Source organism: Macrotis lagotis, chromosome X (genome assembly GCF_037893015.1).
Source record: "Macrotis lagotis isolate mMagLag1 chromosome X, bilby.v1.9.chrom.fasta, whole genome shotgun sequence".
NCBI classification, from domain to species: domain Eukaryota; kingdom Metazoa; phylum Chordata; class Mammalia; order Peramelemorphia; family Peramelidae; genus Macrotis; species Macrotis lagotis.
Window position 1 is genome coordinate 302,193,474 of NC_133666.1, and position 23,350 is coordinate 302,216,823.

At 33.0% G+C, this 23,350-nt stretch overlaps 1 protein-coding gene across 1 annotated transcript in view; it reads right to left on the minus strand.

Moving 5' to 3' along the window:
* The window catches only part of DCC (DCC netrin 1 receptor), a 1,459,593-nt gene that overhangs the window by 439,809 nt on the left and 996,434 nt on the right, over window positions 1-23,350 (minus strand). The window contains exon 9 of the mRNA XM_074202006.1: window positions 14,449-14,603. Coding sequence (XP_074058107.1) covers window positions 14,449-14,603 — 155 coding nt within the window. The remainder of the gene's footprint in view (window positions 1-14,448; window positions 14,604-23,350) is intronic.

Sequence of the window (23,350 nt, forward strand, 5' to 3'; positions counted from 1 at the left end):
AATTTCATCATACTCTTATCCAGTTTATTTCTATTCTCTCACTATTCAAATCTTTGCTCTTCTTTCTAGTTTCTACAGTCTTTAAAGCACAAAAAATATCCCATTGAAAGTAGGATTAACCCCATGTGTCAGAATAAAGTGATCAATCACCCTTGAGCAAGAGCCTCTTATAATCTAATGCATTAAATCTTAAATCTAGAATTTAATAACTGAGGCCTTAGGTGAGGAGGTGGTCTTCTTCTGAATCATTGGTGAAGCCATGTCATCATTATTAAAATATAGATGAAAACTTTTTAGTGATAAAATCATAATGACTGAATTATGATAGTTCATTTTCTGAGAATATTTAAAAAGTGAGTTATTAGGAATTAGAGGAAATGAATATAAATGTCTGAACTTTCTCATTCATTTAGTTTTGAGCTTGTCAATGATTCCAGTACTGTAGAGGAAACACCAATTAGACAAATAACCAGATAATTCCAATATTAACCCTTGATTGTTGGGGGGGGGGGGAAATTTTAGTGAATATTTTATTTTTTTCAATTATATGTAAAAAAAATGTTAACATTCTTTTTTTTAAAATTTTGAGCTCCAAATTCTCTCTCCCCCCAACACTCCCCAATTGAGAAGACAAATAATTTGACATAAGTTTTACATGTGTAATCATATAAATCATACTATGAAAGAAAACATAGTCAAAAATCCCCCCAAAAATAAAGGAATGAAAAAAATCTTTGATGTGAATTCCGGCTCTACTTGAATTTTTTATCTGGAGATGGATAGCATTTTTCATTGTTACTCTTATAGAACTGTCTAATGGTTAGCACAGATAAATTATTCATAACAGTTCATCAAATGATATAGCTGTTACTATGTACAGTATCTCCTGGTTCTGCTCATATTACTTCTCAGTTCATGTAAGTCTTTCCATATTTTTTTGAGAGCATCCTGCTACAAAGTATCACAATCATGTTTAACAGCTTGTTGAGCCTTACTCCTATTGATGGACTTCCCTCTCATTTTCCAACTTCCTGTGGCACTAGCTTTGAAAGAGGAAAAGAAGGCAGCATGTTTGGGTTTGATGGAGTAGCTGAAATGTAGGTAAGGTTCAGGAATGATGGCAGTAGCCCCAGCTACACATATCTATTAGAAAGGTTAAGTTGTAATATTAGGATAAGAGCCAAGGTTCACCTAAAGGTAAAATCAGTTAAACAAGAAGAAAGTAAATAGATTTTAAATAAACTGAACAGATTAGAGAGAAGTTTCAGGAACAAGAAAGGGACACAAGGACACAAATCAGTGAAAGGACAAAGGCAGTAAAAAATGAGTCATCAGGAATAACCAAAAGTACAGTAAAGGAATATGTAGGCCATAGAGGAGAGGGTTCTTTATCTAGGAAGTCGAAGATGAGTCTAAAGTTTCTAGACCAAGAACCTTGGAAAAATCGAGAAGGAATAAAAGAAGTAGATCTTCAAGGTTAATATAATAATGTTGACTGATTGAATGATGAATACTAGATTTGTTAGGATGACTCTTCAGAGTCATCTTGATGTGGCTGTTCTCATAAAAGCATCATGTAATTCTCAAGGGACACTATAACCATTTCATAATGTATACCAATTTTCCTGTAGTGGTGTTCATTTTATTATTAATCTATAAAGTCCTCCACAAACAGTAGCTACTTAATTATAATACCCTAAGCTTCTGTCTTGGGTAGTTGCTGTCCTTTTGGGTAACTAAATTTTAATAAATGAATATTTAGCATGTACATGAATAGAATGACAGGCTGATGGTGAATAGTCTAATATGACTTGGCAGAAATGCAGGTTTCATTGGGGTCTAGAAATAAGAAGGCATAATTACCCACTGGAGAAAGGTGGAATGAGTAAAAAAAAAAACTGCTCCCAGGAAAGAATCTGATATGTGTAATTAAATATTAGTGTGAATAGATTAAGCCATGAAATAATAGAATTTAAGAGGTGGACGGTATAGTAGAAATCACCCCCCTTCAGATGAGGAAACTGAGGTATATGGGAATGATGTAACTTGTCCAGAGTTACTTTAAGTCCAGTGGCCGAATCCAGAAACCAAGTCACTTATTTCTTCTAATGGTAACTTATTATAATGGAACCACCACTAGCCTGAGAGGACCTGTTCATGAGACTTAATCAATCTCTTATTAACTCCCTGACATTGCATAAATAATTTCTGTCCTATAGGTCTCATTTTCCTTCTGTGTAAAATAGGAAAATAATACTTACATGACCTTATTTCTAGGGTTATTTGAGGTTTAAATGAGATTATAGATGAGAAGCAAAAACAAAAATGCTAAATAGATTTAAACTATTTTCATTGCCATTCTACCAGGGTTGTTTATTCTGCAATGGAGAAATGTATATATCAATGTCTTAATCCCCTCAAGGGGAAATCAACATTTTAAGCCATCTTTTGGATATTTTGAAATGAAAGATTTGTTTCTGGGAAAAGAAATGTTAAGCAGTAGGAGCTGTTCCTTGGGTTATCAAGGACTATCCTATTCTACAAGCTACCATCTACTCCTCCTCTCCATAAGGTCACATTTTTCTGAGTGCTATTACATGGTTGAACTTTGTAAGTTATTAAAAACTAAACTGTTGTGAATATTTGAAAGAATCTGTAGGAAAACCAGTAGCAATAACAGAATTTGTTTATGCTCTCAATGTTTCCACAAATAGCAATTGCTGTTTTTTTTTCTCAGATCACATACACAAATCTATACATACACACATACACACACATACCCTCTGATTCAAACCATTTTCTGGAGAAAAAGTGGGTGTCATCACCTTAAAATCTTTTTCCTTCAGGCATAGTATAATCCTGATACCTATATAAAAACCTTGTGATCAGAGTTTTCATTTTTCCTGTATGGGACTTGTTCTTATATTTAACACTTTTCTTCCAAATCATACTAATTAATCAACAAAGGAAAACTGTTTTCAAAGAATGTGTCATTTTGATTTTTTGATGTCTCTTTAATGGTGGTTTAATTAATACAATGGGACCTTGTTTAAACCTTTCTAACAGGGTTAACTTTATTGGAAAAAGCCCTTGTTATAACTTCAGCATAATTATAGGAGAGGCATAATATTTCAACCTGTACATAGGGAACAAAATATGAACCATAATTAAACATAATCCATATGATAGTAAAGTGGTTTATATAACTACATTTGACTTTATTTTTAAGTTGAGTGATATTAAATAAGGTTGATATAAATTTATGTCAGGGATTATTTTTTTCCACAATGCAATAATAAAGTAGAGCTACGATTATACAGTAAAAATGTAATTTCAAAAATACACTTTCAAGTTTAAACAAAGATGCAAAATGATTTGCAAACCTTAAAATACTACATAAATTTGAGCTATAAGACATATACAATTATTTTATGTATTATATAATGTGAAGCAACTTAATATGCTAATATACTTTCTCCCTCCTTCTTTCTTTTCTCCTATCTTTTTTCCCTATCCCAGCTTCTCTTCTCTCCCCTGTCTCCTTAAAAACTCTTCCTGCAATGGAAGCAAATTTACTACAAATGAAATAGATTCCACATATAGAACACGATGTGCCACACTATCCTTTCACCTACTTTATTCTTTTTTTTTTAGTTTTTTTACAAGGGAGTGGAATTTAATGACTTACCCAAGGTCAAACAGGTAGGTAATTATTATGTGTCTAAGACAAGATTTGAACTCAGGTCCTCCTGACTCCAGGGCTGGTGTTTTATCCTCTGATTCGCCTAGCTGTCCCCTCACCTACTTTATTCTTAAGCCCAAGTTTATTTTATTCTCTTCTCCCTTTCTCCATTGCCATCCTCCATACAATCAGATTTGACTGAAAAGACTTGGTGTTTGTAGAACAATTCCTAAACTATTTCCTGTCAGAGACACCTTTGGCAGCCTGGTGAATACTCTGAACTCTTTATCAGAATAATATATTTAAATGCATAAAATAAAATACTTAGGATTACAAAGAGAACCAAATATAGTGAACTACTGTTAGCAAAATATTAAGAAGACAAATTCATAGATTCTTAGATTAAGAACATCTGCTTTATAATACCATAGAATTTTAGAAAGGGAAGCGACCATGGACATCAGTTAATCCAAAAGACTTATTTTGCATGTGAGGCCTAGAGAAATGAAGTCTTAGAGTTAGTTGTCACTGAAATAGAGCAAAAAAATTATCTTTGAATTCTTGGTTTAATATTCTATTCATTTCACTGCATTGATTTCTTATGATTAGTCTTCATTACTCTATGGGCAACTACAAATTCTTTGGTAATAGTCTTTTTTAGCATCAACAGAATTGAACTTTGTAGTTAAAAGATACTTCTCTCTTCAATGTATTTCCCCTAAGTCTTTCATGTTTGATCTAAGACCCTCTAGTTCTTTCCACTGATTTATATGTGACAACATTTAAAAGTCATCATACTGATTTCCCTCATCTGCATATATTCTAGACTTTTAAATATACTATTACTTTTATTATTTTACATCTTATCTTATTAAACTTAACCTATTTCTAAACTCTGTGAAAATTTTCCTACAAAACTTTTCAAAAACATATTTGATAACCTAATAAGTATTAACCCAACTAATATTATTATTATCTAGCGCTAGTTTTTCCCAACAAGTAAGTCACATGCTTTTTTGAAATCCATGAACATAACAACATAACAAATCATGGCATGACAAATTGATGTCCACAGAATTTTGTATTAAATAATTTTTTTTTGTTGGTGGTGGTGGTAGTGGAGTATGGACCTAACTTTCTAAAACATATAAATGTCATAGTGGATAGATTATTATCCCTGGTATCAGGAAGATCTGGTTTTGGTTTTCCTCAGACATTTATTAACTGTATTATTCTGGCAAAACATTTAATCTCTTTTTTTCTCAGTATCCCCCATTTGTAAAATGGCAACAATAATAATAATAATACTTTCCTGATCAAACAAAATTCTTTGAAAAAGTTTAAAATTCTGAATAAATACTAGCAATTAGATTAAATAAGATGATTCAGCACAATAAATGGGTGTCTATAATACTGTAATTCACTATATTTATCATATATTTACTATTCTCCATAACCCATCTTTGATATTCAAGTTTTTATCCACTTTCTATTTTTGAGCAGAAAACCATGAACCATTTTGGCCTTTTTTTCTCTTTAAGTCTATATTTTGTTTGCCAAGAGAATCAAAGAAATGCTTTGAGTCCTTACATGAATGACCATACTTGATGAAGGTAAAAGACAGAATATACAGAGTTAACAACTTAACCACTCAGGTAGACCCTTCCAACACAAATTATTTCCTTGACTCTACAAGTGATTTGCTGTGTCAACATCAGTTAGATCAGGAATAATTAACTCATATGATTTTCCCCAACCTCACCCACAAATTGAGAAGCAAAATTACTTGCCATGAGAGGTTTGAATTATGAAAGTAAATTTGACAGTGGCTTATCTGCTTTGACCAGTCTAAAGGAGATTGAACAGTTTCTTCACCTAAACTTCAAACTTGACAAATATTTTTGATTGCAAATTTTATTGTTGTCTGCTTCTATTTGAGGCCCAAATATCTAAATCCATGACTCAATTTTCTATCATTAATCAAAGGATATTCATTTATATGTGTGTGTGTATATATATATATATATATATATATATATATATATATATATATATATATATATATGACTCCAATGATAGATTGATAGCAGGAATACTAAAAAGACAGGCAAGATCATTCCTATCTTCAAGGACCTGATATTATTGGGGGAAATAAATCCATAAAGGGAAGGTGGAAAAGGGCAAAGAGATAACAGTAAGTGTTGAATTCCATCTGGGTTGGCATGATTTGGAATTTGTGGTCAAAGAGTATATTAGGGACTTTCTAAGTAAGTTTTCAAACTCAGTTTAATAAAATATTGTGAGTTTCATGTTCTCTTTTGAACCATACAATTCCAAGAATTCCCTCTGTCAATTTATATTGGCATCAACTTGGCAGTTTCTAGCTTCAGAGAGTTGTTGGGGTCTTGGCTACAAGCTTCAAATCATGCAAATTTTGTTTTTGTGTGCTTCTATAGAGCCCTTACATCTAAATCTGCCTCAATTTTCTATCATTATCTAGAATTTTAGATACAGTGAAAGATTGATAGCACATTTATTAATGACACCAAATGATCTACACATTGCCAAATAATAGGGATAGTCTAGTATAATATTTCAGGCTTGATTTATTCTCTAGAATCATATGATTCTGGGAATTCCCTTGGCCAAATCATATTCCTATAGTAAAGCTAGCTTTAAAGAGTTACCGGGGTCTTGGAAAAGTTAAATGATTTCCCAAAGGTCATACAACTAGAAGTTGTCAGAAGCAGATCTTGGAATCTGGTCTTTCTGCCTCCAGTCTACTCTGTCCTCTTGATTGAAATTAGTATTTCTATGAAGATTTTAATTTTATCAATAGAAAGAACAGTATCTATATTGGTGTTCTTTTTGCTTTCTTATATATGAGAGAGCCATGTTTATGAGTAGTAAATTGGATTATGGTCTACTAAAGTAGAATGAATGATTTATGCAACTATGTGGGGAGATTTCAATCACAATGCATCCAGTTCAGGGGATAGGCTTGGATACTGAGGTGTATATAATATCTACACTGCATGAAATTCTAGTTGGTTAAGCTACCTCATAGTTGTATGAATTCAGATATATCAATTAACTTCTCAGAAATTTGGCTTCTTTATCTGATAATTAAACTACAATCTCCCAGTGTTACATGACACTCAAATGAAATAATATATATATACATAAAACATTCTTTACTTTGCTGCCTATGTTTGAACAGTCACTATCATCCCCATATCATACATCTAACTTCACATCCAGGTCCTCTGGCTCTGAATAAGTGACTGTTTATCTTATCTAAGCAGGAGTCAGGCCTCCATACCACTTTCTGGTCATCTCCACATCAATCTGACCCCTACCCTCTATCTAGGTCCCCTTTCTCCTTTTTTTGTTTCTATGTCATTAGAATATAACTTTCTTAAAAGCAGAGACAGTGCTTTAAATGAAGTAAATTATTAAAAAACTTTATATATCTATCAATCTATCTGCTAGGTAAATATGTTTTTACTTTTATGAGTAGAAACAAACTGTTCAGGACATTGCAGCTTTTTTTCATTACTGAACTGAATATTCTTAGAGTAAAGCTGATAAATAGCTAAATTGTACCTATATATCAGATAATTCATCAATCATCCTAGAATATAGATCAGTTACTTTGTAAGTTACCAGTTGCTCAGTCTGGTTGAGAAAACAAGTCACAGATATAAAAACAACAACAAAATTATCCATTTTTAATAGGATTAATGTTAGGATACAGTCAACTATAGGAATGACAGCACAAAATACTAATTGCAAAGGACCTATTATTCATTAGGATCAATTGAGATTCTGTATTGTTATGATTTGTCAGGTCTGGGAAATTTCCTAAATGGCTTACCTTACCTTGAAATTACAAATTTGGTTGTGTTTTATAGTTTCTTTATAAGGTAATGTTACTATCAAAGTTCCAGAAAAATAACATAGGCAGTTGCAGAAAGAGAAGAGAGGTGGGGGAAGAAGGGAGTAAGATGGAGTAGTGAAAGAGAAGGAATAAAAACACAATAAAAACAGCCCAGAAATGCTTCCATGTAATACCATTGAGAGTCATTATTCTTTAGACTGGCTTTCATACCTTTAGTGTAACAAATATAATCGAGTAGGAATATTACTTACATGTCTTAACTATAAAGGGGTTTGAAGATAATTGAGTTGTGGAGCATCAAATAACCTTCCTATAATAAAGCAAGCCTTCAAGCTAGTATGTGGCCCATTTTAACATCCTATACTATTAAACTGCCCTAACAGCATCTTAAAGGACCAAAATAATAATTCACCAAATCTCCACATGTGGTATGAAAAGATTAGACAAGTCTTAAGCAGGCAGGGATTTAAATCCTGGTTGATAATACAGTGGTGAAATTATACACAGTAAAAGCAGAGAAGAAGGGGTAAGGGTTTAGCAAAAAGGAAGATTTAATCTGGGGACAAAAACCTTCATATAAATCCAGCCTTTCTATTCTGGATGATTATTTCTTAAGCTGGATCTTGGGCTGTTGATCTCTTAAACTGATTACCGAAAAATGTATGCACTTTTAGAAACAGTCACTGATTGACTTGCATTTCAGACAGGTTTCCCGTCACTTTCTTTTCCTTAAGAATGTGAAATTGCATAATACTGTTGATATTTTCAAATAATAAGAAATCTTGAAATTCAATTTGTCAAAAAGCTGTGTAATTTTAGTGTACAATAACCACAGTACATTCAAGAAACATGATAAAAGAAGACACTGAATACCCACACAGAAGAGACCCAATTCTAAAAGATAAGCTCACATGATCAGAGAAAGCAATAATGATGGGGAAATTTTTTTCCCTTACCATTAAATTATTATAGTTTGGCCAAGAATAAAATAAGTCATTTGAGATACCTCTAAAAAAAACACTTTGTAAGAATGCCAGAATGTCAGAATTCTTTAGGGTGTTGTGCTTCCCTTGACAAATGTTTTATTTGATTTGAGCAGCATTAGAACACAGGAAGGTTTCATAAATCCCAAAATGTTTTTAATTGCTAAAATGTCATTTTGTTTTAACTATATGTGTGTATACCCATTTTTATACATTATGTTATTATCTCTTTATTACAACATTTGTAATAAAGAATTTCCAGGGCATTGCTATTTATTCAATTGAATTGAGAAAATTTTGATTTTATCTATCTACACACACACACACACAAACACACATATATATACGCATTTATACATACATCCATATTTGTACATTCATACCTACACAGGTATACGTAAATGTATATGTATACAATGTACATATATATGTATGTATGTATAATATATGAGCAGTCTTCTAAATAATAGTTTATCAATATTAAATCAATAATCATTATTATACCAATGCTAACTTACAGGTATATAATGCTTTAGAAATGACTTACATGAGTGAATTGTACATTAAAATGTAATTAAATTACCAATAAGTATAATATTCATGAGGCACAATTTTTAAGTTCATATTATTCTAGAGCTAAAATGTAAATAACCTTCCCAGGTCAATTCTCTTATTCTAAAAAAATTATTTTAACTTAATGTCAGGTATTTTTAATGTCTCAAGTATGGAACTGATCAACATATTACTTTCAGAATTGGAAGAAAAATAAAAACCATAAATTGATCATGAGTTCATAAAAATCACAGATTTAGTAACTGAATAATTCTTAGTTCAATTACTCCATTTTATAGATGAGGAAACTGAGACTGGACCTTATGTAAATTCCCAAAATCCTACAGCTGATAAGCATCAGATTGATTCCTATGATTCCAGCCATATTCCAGACACAGAAAATTGGAGCCTGCTTTAAGCAGCCAGAATTTCACTTTAACTATGGTCTACTACTACTCTATTACTACTGACATAGGCTCCATGATTAGTTTTACATAGGCAAATGACAAACATTGTACTGTGTCATACAGTAAGCTCTCTATAAATTTCAGTTTAATGAAGCAATGCTTATTAAATTACATGTTGATGAAGCTGTCCATAGTGTGTGTTACAGAGTATGCCTTTAATAAAAGCTTGATAATTGTGGATTGGATTGTCAAAAACAGATTGGAGGTATGCAGAATTATTTGATTATTTGCTTACACAGGTTGATTGGGTGATTATTAAGTCTTCTTCTTGATTTTGCATTTTGTCATCACAGATAACACAGATAACAGTTGTATTAGTGAATTCAGAACCTTTATTAGTTTTTTTAGTTATGCTATCATTTTTGTTGATGTTCACATACAGTTTCTATCTTATGGTTTACTGTCTTCCTCTATTTAGTCTATTCCTCATATTCATCTATTTCAGATGAAAGACATCTGAAAGTTTTTAAAGGGAAGGATCATTTTGTATAATTTTCTCTATTCCTTCCACAAAACACAGCACACCACTAAAAACAGTCTTCCAAAACTACTTGTTTTACTTTTAATGTATTCTAATACTAGGTAAATCATATATTGATAAACTATAGTAGCAAAATACTTCATCATGGCTTGGAGGTGACTGGGTTCCTGAGGACAATGCAAATAAATTATCAGCTCTAGTTAAGTAAGGCCACTAAGTTTCTAGGATGGGTCCTAAGATGCATGTTTGTTGTCAAATGAGCAGTATACCTATGTTCAGAGAAAATCATAGCCTCAGAGCAATCAAGCTTTTGGCTAAAGCAACTTTTAAAAAACCCCCCACTAATTTATAAGGAATTTTTATATGTTTGCAGAAAATACATTCATACTGATAAAAATCACTTAGCCCTAGATTATTATTAGTCTTTAGAGGGCCAAGTTGAATAAAATTTGGTATAGAAAAAAGAATATTGTTTAAAAAGACTTCTTATTTTAAAAAGTACATAATCAAATCTGGCTAATTATTCTTCTATTGAATCCTACAAATCACAGTAACAAAAGTAAAAAAAAAGTCAATTGTTTTACTTATGAGATAAATAGGAAATATAGAATAGTGGATAAAGTGTCAGTCTCAGCACCAGAAGATCTGGGTTTAAGATCTGTCTCTGACATGCATTGATTTTGTGACAGTGGACAAGTCACTTTGCCAGAATCTGGGTGGTTTTCAAAAATTATAAACTGCAGGGAAGATAAGTTTCCTCACTCAGTTCTCATTCCTTATTCTTATGGTATAATACACTATAATTGGTTGTTATCCAAACTGAAAACACTCAACACCTCAGCTTAGAAACTGAGAAAAATGTAATAGTATCAAAAGTAGGGGGTTTTCTTTTCTAAGACAATGAGGTAGACTCACAGCAAATGAATGGTTTAAAACTAACCTTCAAGACAACCTGAGTTCAAATTTGACTCAGACACTTAATAATTACCTAGTTATGTGACCTTGGGCAAGTAACTTAACCCCAGTGCCTTGCAAAAAACCCCAAAATTCCTTTAAATCTAGCTCTTTTAAATAGCAGCACCACTACTTGAATAGTAGCAGCACTAATACTGAGAAAAAGGAAATTAGCTATTCTTAAAATGGAACTTCTGTGTTGGTTATATTTCTTTAAAAAAAAAAGATGGAAATGAGATGCAATTTTCTAAAGTCACCAACAGGCAGCCCTGGGGAAACTTAGAAAAATATCAGGGCAACAAATGTGCTTTGCTAAGTATAGAATTCATGTCATCCTCAGGGATTGTGACTTTGAAATTAAACATACTGTTAGAGATTTGTGTTTTAAAATTTGACAAATGGGACAAAACCATCTCTTTGTAGAATTTTCCTTGCCATGCTTCTAAGGTATCATTGAATTCCCTCAAGGCAACACAAGGTTTATGAAGGAAAAGAAACCATATATTTTGACTCAAATTGATTTTTATCAAATTCTTGTTATTTGGGAAATAATTCAAGATATTCCACTAAGCTAGATAAGGATGTGAATGCCTGCCCAAATAGTCACAATAAGACTAAGGTTATATCTACACAAACAGAATTAAGTATTTAGATGGACTATAAACATGCTTTAATTCACAGCAGGGGGAGGGGAAGGATAACAGAGTTTGAAACTCAGATTTTCTCATGAATTATTTCATTTTTATTTTGCTTATATATGCCCCTTGGCCATGCCTCCATGATTCAGTGGCTTCCAACATTACTCTGTTATTTTCCCAAAAAAGTTTTTCACTTTCTATCATGTTTGATTTTATTGAATTTAAAGTTTATGACAAATATAAGATGGGCTGGAAACTCTGATAAGTCATCAGAGTCGGTCATTCATGCCACATCTTATCCATCAACTGAGAAGACCATCTCAGGTGGTTGTGGTCTATATCTTGCACTGGACCCAGATGACTTTGTAGGAGAAAGTAAGGCTGGTGACTTACAAGAGTTCTGCCTCATTTAAATCAAATTTACTTGCAGCGAAATAGGTGCTAAGTTTCCAAGGTGAAAAGGAAAATAAGCACATTTTTATCAGTTTCATTTTCTGATAAAAGATGCATACAAATTTGTCTAGAACTAAATTCTCAAAGTCATTATTCTCTTCAAGAATGAAGGACAGGGGCTGCTAGGTGTCAGAGTGGATAGAGCACTGGCCCTGAAGTCAGGGAGGACCTGAGTTCAAATCCAGACTCAGACACTTACTTATCTAGCTGTGTGACCTTGGGCAAGTTATTTAACCCCATTGCCTTGCAAAAAAGAAAAACTAAAAAAAAAAAATGAAGAATAACAACATGTGAGGAGTAGTAGTTGCTCTACTGGGAATCCAACTGACTGATTCTGGTTTGGTAACACAGCTCCTCCCTTCTTCTTTCCTTCCTTCCTCATCCTCATCTCCCTCCTCTCTTTCTCTGTTCATAAAGGGAATCAAACCCTTATCAGCAGGTTCTCTGCCCAAAGGAATTCAAATTTTAATTGCTGATACTGTAAGATATCTTGGGGTTTACAGGTTAGATTTATTTTTTAAAGACCATGCCTTAAAGCTAAATCACTCTCACTGATTGCCCAACAATAGGTCTCTACCCAAGCCTACCTTTTTCATTTTGGGGGGCTCTTGTATCTCAGAGTGAATGCAAATAGCAATTGTTTCTGTTTTAAGCAGAAACAATGAGGGTCTGCCCCTCTCAGAATGATTGTTTTTTGACTAGGTAAAAGAAGTGATTTTTTGCCTCATGTTTTATCTAATCTTAATCACTGAAATGGCATTGCTTCAGATTAACTAATTGTCATAAACTTGTTTTATGACTTGATTTAAACTTGGTATATAAACTCCCTCAAATTAGTTTCAATGGTAAGTTAAAAGTAATTTAAAATACATTTTTAAGTTTAAAAATGACCTTTGAAAAAGACCTTTAACTTAAAATGACCAAGGTGTCCCACAACATCCAGGGTCAACTCCAATTGGATGACTCTGGAGGAGAAAGTGAAGGTGGTTATTTTATTGTTTCACTTAAAACCCATTTACCTGAAAGTTACGACATTAATTTCAGATGTTTGATCCACTTTGAGGACAAAGGACAACAACTATTAGCTTACATGATTTTGAATTTCTATCTTAAGCTTCTGGAAGAAGTATCAAGTAGTCACTTGATTGAAAAACTTTATCTTCAAGTGTCATTTTTAACTTTAAAAATGTATTTTGAATTATTTTTAACTTACCATCCAAACTAATTTGAGGGAGTTTATATATGAAGTTTAAATCAAGTCATAAAAAGTTTATGACAATCGGGTAAATAGTGAAGAGATCATTAAAAGAAAAAAAAGTCATCTGATAAAGGCAGGTTGATTAATACAACTTGCAGGGAAACAAGTTTGAAGTTTTCAGGTCAAGGTGAAAAGGGAACTAAGCAAATTTAAATCAATTTCATTTTCCGAAAAAAGGTGCACACACATTTGTCTAGAACTAAATGCAATAAGTTTTCCTTATGGTTTCTCATATAAAAATATTGTATGGCACAATGGACAGTATTTCCAAAATAACTGAATTGATGTTCAAATGGGCATTTCAAATATTGACTCTGTAAATGAAGAAGGCATGGCATTAAATTATAAGCCAGTGAAGACATCTGTAGAGAATTATTGTGTGCTAATCTAAATTAAATACAGGGATGGAACACAGAGACTCTAGATGAATAAATGGTTTAATAAAACCTAGTTCTTTCAAATAGTAGCTGTTTGTTTTTTAAGTGAGCATTTGGTGGGTGATAAACTGTAGTACCTAATGACTGAAATATTTAAAATCTCTTTGCTATATGATCTTATTATTTCTTATATATCCTGTTGATTATCTCATTGATTCATTCATTTATTCAATAAACATTTATTATGCAACTACCTGGCACTGTGCTAGGTCCTGGGAACACAAAGATAAAAAAAGAGTACTATTTCACTGCATTTTATGCAGAAAACTACTTTTTTATATGATAGATAAGGGTCAATGAATAAAATAAACTCATAAAGGAAATATTTTAGAGGGCAAAAAAAGCAAACTTGTAAAGAAGTATAACTTTCAGAGAATATACTGAGAACAGTTACTTCTTCAGGGGTATACAATCATGAAAACATGATCTTAGTAAATGAGATAATTTTGTTAATGGTTTTCATGGAACCATCACTTAAATGGTAATATCACAAGATCAGAGTATAAGTCTTGAAATATGTGGTTTTAATTTTTTTTTCTATCTTTTTGTTAAAGACATTCCCAAAGGAGAATTTAAGGTTGCTGCAAAAAGAAATTGCTTTTGGAATACAGCTCTACAATGCCAGTACCTTGTCATACTTACATTCAGGTTGGGTGGCCACCTTAATAGGATGAGAGCTCTCCCCTGGTCCCCGTTCATTATAGGCCACGACTCGGAAGGTATAAGTTGCTTCTGGCTTCAGGTTTCCCACTGTAAGCTGAAGGGAACCAGGCTGGGTTGTGTTCAATGCTCGCTCCCTGAGAAATAACAATTCCATAGAAACATTACACATAATTCATCTAACTAGATTTTTTTTTCTTTTTAACGTGAGAGAAAGGACAAAAATGTGGGGAAGATAATATGGGCAAAAAAAGGCAAAACAATGAATGCCTACTCACCTAATTCTGACTGTGGAATATAATTCTGGGACTACAAAGATTTACTATTAAAAATGATCTCATTAATGGGCTTAGAGATAAACATTGTGAGGGTTTCAGAAGATGGTTGACTAGGGGCTTTTCTTCATAAACCCTGAGTCTTCCTTGGACTTCTTAAAATTTCCAGTGCAAAATTTCTAAAAAATAAAGAGTTATTCAAAGAGAAAGGAATATCCAGAACTTAGACAATTTTGCATCAAAGGTTACTTTGGATGAAGGACAATCTTAATAGAACACTAAATGTGGGGGAGAACTAGTCAACAACAAGACAATATGCTAGGTAATGGGGAAAGGAGAAGGGAAATAAGGGCATGGACAAAAGATTCAGAGATTTAAGAAGGAACCAAAGAAAAAATTTTCTCTACCTGCAATTTTTTCCATAGTCCTATTGCTAATCATGCACTATTTTTTTTCAGTAACCAATGCCAATTTTCAGAAAATAAGTATTCAAAGTCCACAAGCAAGAGTTAAATATATTGGGTCTCCATAAGAAAGCATCAAAACAAACATTATAGGGAAGAAAATCAATCTAACAATGGAATAAATTATACGATAGAACAGTTTTCTCTGGGAAGTATTGGTGTATCAAACACAAAACCTGGAGAATTCAGTTTACCTGATGAATAAATTCCCAATTATGAAAATTTTTTCCTTTCTTTTTGGTTTTAGCAAGGCAATGGGGTTAAGTGACTTGTTCAAGGTCACACAGCTAAGTAAACATTAAGTGTCTAAAGTTCAGATTTGAACTCAGGTTCTCCTCACTCCAGGAGACATAAGGATAAAATATTCTGCTTGGCATTTAAAGTCCTTCACAATCTGGATTCCTCTTCAAGCCAATCAGTCACATTCATGAATACTATTTTGTTACTGTTTACATTCGAGTAGTGTCCAACTCTTCATAACCCATTTGGAATTTTCTTGGCAGACATACTTGGAACAGTTTGCCATTTCCTTCTCCAGTCCATTTTACAGATGAGAAAACTTGGGCCAACAGGGTTAAGTGACTTTTCCAGGGTTATACAGCTAATAAGTGTCTGAAGTAACATTTAAACTCAGGTCTTCCTAACTCCAGATCTAGAACTTTCTTCATTGTTCCACTTAGTATGCATTCTATATTTTAGTCAAACTGGATTGCTTGCTCTTCATAATACATGATATTTCATTATTTGACTGCACCTCTTTGTATGGTCTCTCCCCATTCCTGAAATGCCTTCCTTTTTCATTTCCATTTAGTGGAACTCCCATCTCTTTTCAAGACAGATCAATTGTCATCCCTTTCAAGCATTCTTTCCTTATTCCCTCTGGGGTCAATGTCCTATGTAAAATGACTGGATATTTATTTTTTACAAACTTTGTATTAAGGTATTAGAAATAATATCATTTCTTCCTTGTTTTACTTTTAAGCTTATATTTATACTATTTATCACAGTTTGCAGTATACATTAAGAACATACTAAAGGAATATTTATTATACTTACTGTTTGACTGTGAGAATTACCGAATTAAACCTTCTTACGTAACAGATGAAACTCATGTAACAGAGAAATTTCCTGACTTATCCAACTTTCCACAAAGTAAGGGGTCCTTTGGCTCAAAATCCAGGGCCTTTGATGTCAATCTTCTTATTAAAAACCTGTGTTCCAAGAGTATTAGCTACTCTGTTCCTATTAAATGTCATTCTAGTGATTTAGAATAATCATCCGATTCATGAAAATTCAATTTACAGATTTGTAAATGTATTCCTATTGTGTCATAGTGAGGCAGCATTGAAATAATTCCTTTTTCTTGCTCAATATAATTCTCTTGCTTTGCCTTTCTAATTTGACAAAAATTCAGTACAGTAGGAACACAGCAAGATTTGGAATCAAAAGTTCTGAGTTTTAATCCTGTATTGCTACATCTTTATCTATTATGACCTTGGGCAGGTCACTTAACCTCCTTAGATGAATTAGCTCATTTGTTAAATGATGAAGTTGGATTTGAAGATGTCTTAAGTTCCTTCTCTGTAAAACTGATTCCAAATGAAGTCTAGCAGTTTTCAAATTAAATCAAGGTAATAGCACATCTGAACATTTTGGGAAATTTCAGCATGTCACAAAAAAAAGATTACAGAATGGGAGCATTGAGGAAGGAATACCTGCATACTACCACCATGGAGAAAAGTCTCACTAAAATAATTTAAGTGAGTTATGTCTCTGTCAGAAACATTTTATTGCTACTTCCTATCAGATTCACTTTATTTGTTGAAATAAGTTAAACAAACAGGATCCTCAATCCACAGAGCTATCGAATGAGTGGGTTTTGATAAGAGGGAATAGTACCAGTTCAACAGTTCCTCCTTAATCTCTGATTGCCTCCATTTGTCTTTAGGTTGCTGTTTGCAATTTATCCTTTTTTTTTTTTAACTTTTTCTCAGGCTCCACTGGAGGAGCAGCCCCTGTCTATGGGGACATGGACCTATGGCTTATGGGAAGGGTTCTCCAAGTCTCTTAAAAGGGTCCTTTGTAGCTCAACTCTGATGAATAAACCCTAAAGCATTTTTTTTGTTTATCTTGGAAGTAAATCATCCCACCAATAAAGTCAATTGATGTTTTACACTGGAGAGTTACTGAGATTGTATTCTAGCTTTTCCCTAGTCCTAGCTGTAGTTATCCTCTGCTCCATAATCTTCCTATTTAGACAGTAATTAAGGAATTCTCTCTCTCTCTCTCTCTCTCTCTTTCTCTCTCTCTCTCTCTCTCCCCCCCCTCCCCCCCCCTCCCCCCCTCCCTCTTGTATTCACACTCTTTATTCAACTCTACTCTGTAGCACAGCAGATAGAATACTTTGTTCCCAGGAAAAGGCTGTATTTTAGCTACAATGGATTTCATCATTTTGTCCAATTACTGTGTTTGGGGTGTTCTACCTGTCACTGTGTTCTCACCTATTGTGGGCAAAGCAGCAGGAACTGGAGACCTCTGACTCTTACTAATGTTCTCTTCAATGATTGTGAAGACAAAATTAGCTTTCTTGAGAACTCAGATTAATGGCCTGGAGCAGTAGATACCTTGTCCAGTAAAACCAACTTCATTCTTTCAGTACTTTTCTCCCTGATCATTATTCAATGGTGTAAATTGAACTCAGTGACGAGAGGTACCCAGAAATTTCATCTCTGTGGTATAAATTCCAGTCACTATCATCTCATCTTCTGCAACTTTTAAAGAAATGGACATTTTTTTCTACCCAAGATCAAGATATCCCTTCTCCAACTCTCTCTCTCTCTCTCTCTCTCTCTCTCTCTCTCTGTCTGTCTGTCTCTCTCTCTCTCTCTCTCTCTCTCTCTCTCTCTCTCTCTCTCTCTCCAAAACCACTGCTATTGCTGATTCCTAGGGTTGTAAATAATTTAGCTTTCTGCTGTCTTAAAGGAAATTGAATTGATATTTAGAATAGAATTTACTCCTCAGAATTTTAGTTTCAATTTGCTTTCAAGGTATTTCTTGAATGTCTCCAAGAAAATAATTTGTGTTACAGCTAGATCATATAGTAGATATAGTAGTATGTCTAAAATCAGGAAGATTCTAGTTCAAATCTGACCTCAGACTCTTAGTAGTTGTGCTAACTTCTGTTTTACTTTTTCTCATCTATAAAATGGGAATAATAAACCTTATGAAGTTGTTTCTGAGGATCAAATAATACCATAATTGTAAAGTGTTTAGCATAATATCTCCATATAGTAAGAATATTTAAATATTAGCTTCTGTCATTATTGGGGGTAGCTAGGTGGCATGGTGGATAGGATACACAGTCAGGAAGATTTCTTTTCCTGAGTTCAAATGTGGCCTCAGAGACTTACTAGATGTATGATCTTGGCCAAGTCACTTAACCATATATTCCTCAGTTTCTTTATCTGAACCACATATGCTTCAGTTACCATATCTGTACTATGACTGGGAAAAGGAAATGCTAAACCATTCCAGTATCTCTGTTAAGAAAACTCCAAGGGGCAGCTAGGTGGCACAGTACATAGAGCACTAGCCCTGGAGTCAGGAGTACTTGAGTTCAAATCCAGCCTCAGACACTTAAGAATTCCCTAACTGTGTTGACTTGGGCAAGCCACTCAACCCCATTGCTTTGCAAAAACCTAAAAAAAAAAATGGGGTCACAAAGATATGACTGAAAAATATATTGAAAAACAACTGTTTATTAACAGCAAGCAGGCACTTGTATTTTTGCCTTATAGAAATAAGGATAGAGAAATGAAGATGCCAGACTTAAAATTTTCCCAGAGCTTTGACAAACTCCAAAGTCTCATGGAATGTTAGGTCTCTAAAAGATTTTAAAAACCATCAGATCCAATCTTCTCATTTAAGAGAAGATAAAACTGCATCACATAGATGTAGAATGCTTTGCCCAAGGTCACAGCTATTAGTGACAAAGCAGATTCTAGTAAATGAGTTACCTGACTCCTAGTTCAGTGTTTTCTTCATCACATCAGTTTGCCTTGATAAGACTTGCTTTATAAGAAGGCACAAAATGAAATTGGTAATAAGGTATTCCAAGTTGATACCCTTATCCCTGTGCCCAGAATTAATGACATATAATGGAAAATAAATCTAATCGTCCTCAACTCCCCTGAAATTCAGATTTTTCATATTGTTTTGAGGAAATCTGAAGTATTAAATAAGAGAAAATTTCACTATGGATTCTTTTCAGAGGTTTTCAATAAACATTTTTGAAAAAAATGAACAGATATAATCTTGCATAAATACCAGGAGTGTTTAGATGTAATTACAACTATACCTTGGAACCTCTAAGGTAACAAATGCTGTCATAAAGTGTCAAACTTCTAATTAGTTGCTTTGAGGTGATAAAATATGCTAATATTATTTGTGGTGAAGAGAATGATATTTTTTAATGGACAAGAATTTTGGCACCCAGTTTAAAAAAAGCTTATTCCCGCCAGTATTTCCCCCTCCAAAGATGGTTGACAATAGGAATATAACTATAATATAAAGATAGATGTGGAGAGTTCATTGGAGCAGGATTAAAAGACACAGATAAATTTAGATAGATAGATAGATAGATAGATAGATAGATAGATAGATAGATACATGATAGACAGATAGAAAGAAAGAAAGATGCTTTCTATTTTTTGAAGGATATGAGAATAATTTGCTTGGAATTTTCCTTTCTAGTGTCAGTGAATACTCATATGTCACAAAACAATCTAAAGGAATGGATTCTTTTTTGTCCTATATTTTGAATAAGGCTGATTCTTTTTGAGTCATCTACTATAGCACTTTTATTTTTCAAATAAGGAAAGGGAGGGTCATAACTTTACTAGTTAGTAAATGGAAGAGTAAGGGCTAGCTATAACCAGAGATCTTAACATCCAGTCTTGTGTTCCCATGACCAAAAAAGGAAAGAGGTAAATGAAGTGGCCCTAGTTCTTTTTTGTCGGAAATTGGTTGACTCTCTACACTGTTAGAACAGATTTGAACAGAATCAGTTTCAAGGATTTTCCCTCTGTTAGCTTCCACATACCCTATAACCATGCCATGAAATTAGCTCTGAGGTTATGAGTTAATATATCCCATTACCTCCAATATTTACTCAGTAGTGAGCAACACTTATTGCTCATATATTCAATCTCTCTCTCTTTCTATTTTGCTCACTTAAAAACTGATTCATATTGTATCCCAAATATTCTCAAGGGCTGAAACACACTGAATCACCAGCATCAAAGGAGCTTCCTAAGGCTTTAAATATATTTATATGACTTATATAAATATATATAAATTAAAATAAATATATTTATATAGATTATATATTAAGAGCTAAAATGAAATTCTATTTATAAAATTAAGTTTATATAAATATAATTAAGCTTAAGCCTAAGATTGGGAATATAACAAAGTCTCTCTCTTCCAGTCCTATCTATGATCTTGAATTAGTAGAGGAAAAAAAATCTAAAACAAAACAAAAATAACCTGTTATCTGAGAAAAAAAAAATAACCTTTATTGAATCAATACTTTTGGCTTAGACTATGGATCTCACTTTTCTCTCTGACCTAGGAAATGTAAGTACTCTGGCAAGTTTAATAAAAAATGGTAACACTTGTATTACTGAGATTATTGACCATTCAACAGCCTGAATCTGTGACCAGAGGCATTAGCATTGTAAAAAGAGAAAGGACCAAAGAGAAAGACCTGCTCATGCTAGAATTTCAGAAATTTGTGGGGGAAGTTTTTAGCAATAGGTCCTTCAGATTACATTAGGTAAAATATAATTTATTTAAGAAGCAAATGAGGCTAAACCTGGCTCAGTGCTAAGAAGTTGAAAACCGAACTAAGTGACTAGATAACTTTTGGCTTTAGGAATGTATGATACTCTCAATCCATTGATAAGAGATTGAGAAAGGTTTGGGAAAAGGAAAAAGGGAGGGAGAGAAAAGGGAAAGGGAAAGAAAAGGAAGAAGAAAGGAGAGAAAATAATTCATTGATTATCACCTACTACACTGAACATTACAGAAACTACAAAAGAGGGGTCAAGTTATATTGAAAAAAAGGAGGAGGATAAAAGAAGGGATAAGACCATCACTTAGAATGGATAAAATACTATTAATGGGATGTAAAATTATTTGGCTCAAATTTTGCTTTTATTTCCTCTGCCAAGGAAAATGATTCTTTAAATTGAAAATAAAAAAATAAATATGATTAGGCTGAGTATGAAGATAGTAAGGTACAAATTAGCAGGTTCAGACTATCTACATCTCAAATCCGGCATCATATAATATATGAAACTCTACCAGTCTTCTTTGAAAGATTATCTAAACTGGAGAAAGCATTAGGGTTGGAAAAAGATTTACATTCTACTTTCAAAAAGTGAAAAAGAAGAGTCCACAAACTCTAAACCAGGGAACTTCAATTTCTGACAAAACATTATAAAGCATATTATTAAATGAATAATTTGAGCATATCTAAAAAAACCAAAAACAAACAAAACCTTTGGTTTCATAAAAAAATGGCACCTAATCTAATTTCATTTTTAAAAAATCAGATTTAGGAGATTCAGAACTATAAACTTAGTTTCATGGGCAAGTGAAAGAGATATGAGCTAAATTAGTGATATCAAACTAAAATAGGAATGGGGCCACTAAATCATACAAAAATTCCTGAAGCTTCATATTGAGTTAGAAAAATCACATATTAATATTATCTTCTACTGTAGCTATATTTATGTTGTTAAACATTTCTGAAATTTATTTTAACCTGGTTCTTTCAGGTCTGTGATATGTTACTGGGAATAAGATACCTCTAGATGAGATGAAGGTAAAGTCAATTCAGAATCAGTTGAAGTCAACAAAAAACATCTACCAAGGATCTATTGTTTACAATTAATTCCTATAAATATTTATTAGGTGCCTGCTTTGTTCAAGACACTGTGTTGGGTACTGAGGATTTAAAGATAAAATAGCTTCCTACCTTCAAAGAGTTTAGAATTCTTTGGAAAGATCAATATTTAAACTAAGCAAGTTTAATATAATTTTAAGATGGAGAGAGTCCTAACAAGTCACTGAACTAGACAATAAGAATAGGTTCCTAAAATAATCATAAATGGACTGATGGAGGAATACTTCATGAGATCTAATTTTTCTTTTATCTCTAAGAGTCTATGATTCTAAAGGTGTAATTAGGATGTAGTGAAGCCAGCTTGAAAAAATACATAAAAAGTAATTGTTGAATTTTCAGTGTGAGCACTAGCAATTTGGAAAATTGGCAAATACTACAATTCAGGGTTTGATTTATTGCTTTGTGGTTATCTAGAACTAATAAAGTGATGGAATTCATATACTGTAGAATATAGATGAAACAAAAGAGTGTATGGAGCATTTTTTTTCTGAAGAACAAGTTGTTAATCATTTACAAACACAGCAGCAAATATAACTCACTTGGGGGGTAGAAATATCCTATTATGAATAGATTCTAGAATGGATAGCATGAACAGAGGGCCCTGTAATTAATGGCAACTATTAATCATAGTAATGCAAGTTTCAATTTGGGTCTATGTGAAGATGAGCAATATTATATGCGTTTAGATTTTTACTAATGCTACCATGATCCCAACATGTTTCTTAATATTTTCTTTTTTGATTTGTAGACACCACCATGGAGCCCATCATATACTCAGGTTTAGAAAGTAGTATTTCATAATACCCACTACTTTTATTTTATTTTGGTTTTTGCAAGGTATTAGGGTTAAGTGACTTGACCTAGGTCACACAGCTAGGCAATTATTAAGTGTCTGAGACCAGAATTGAACTCAAGTCTTCCTGAGTCCAGGGCTGGTGCTCTCTCCATTGTGGCACCTAGCTGCCCCTCTACCCACTAGTTTTAAAGTAGAAAAGACCTTATAAATCTTTGATGCTAACTTTCATTTGTTATTCAAATGAGAAAAATCAAGGTGCAGAAACAATCTGACTTTCTCCAAGTCATTCTTAGTATAGTAAGTAGCAAAGCTGAGATTCAAAACTCAGTTTATCTGACTTCAGATTCCAAGTCCTTTCCACCATTCTAGATCTCTATGT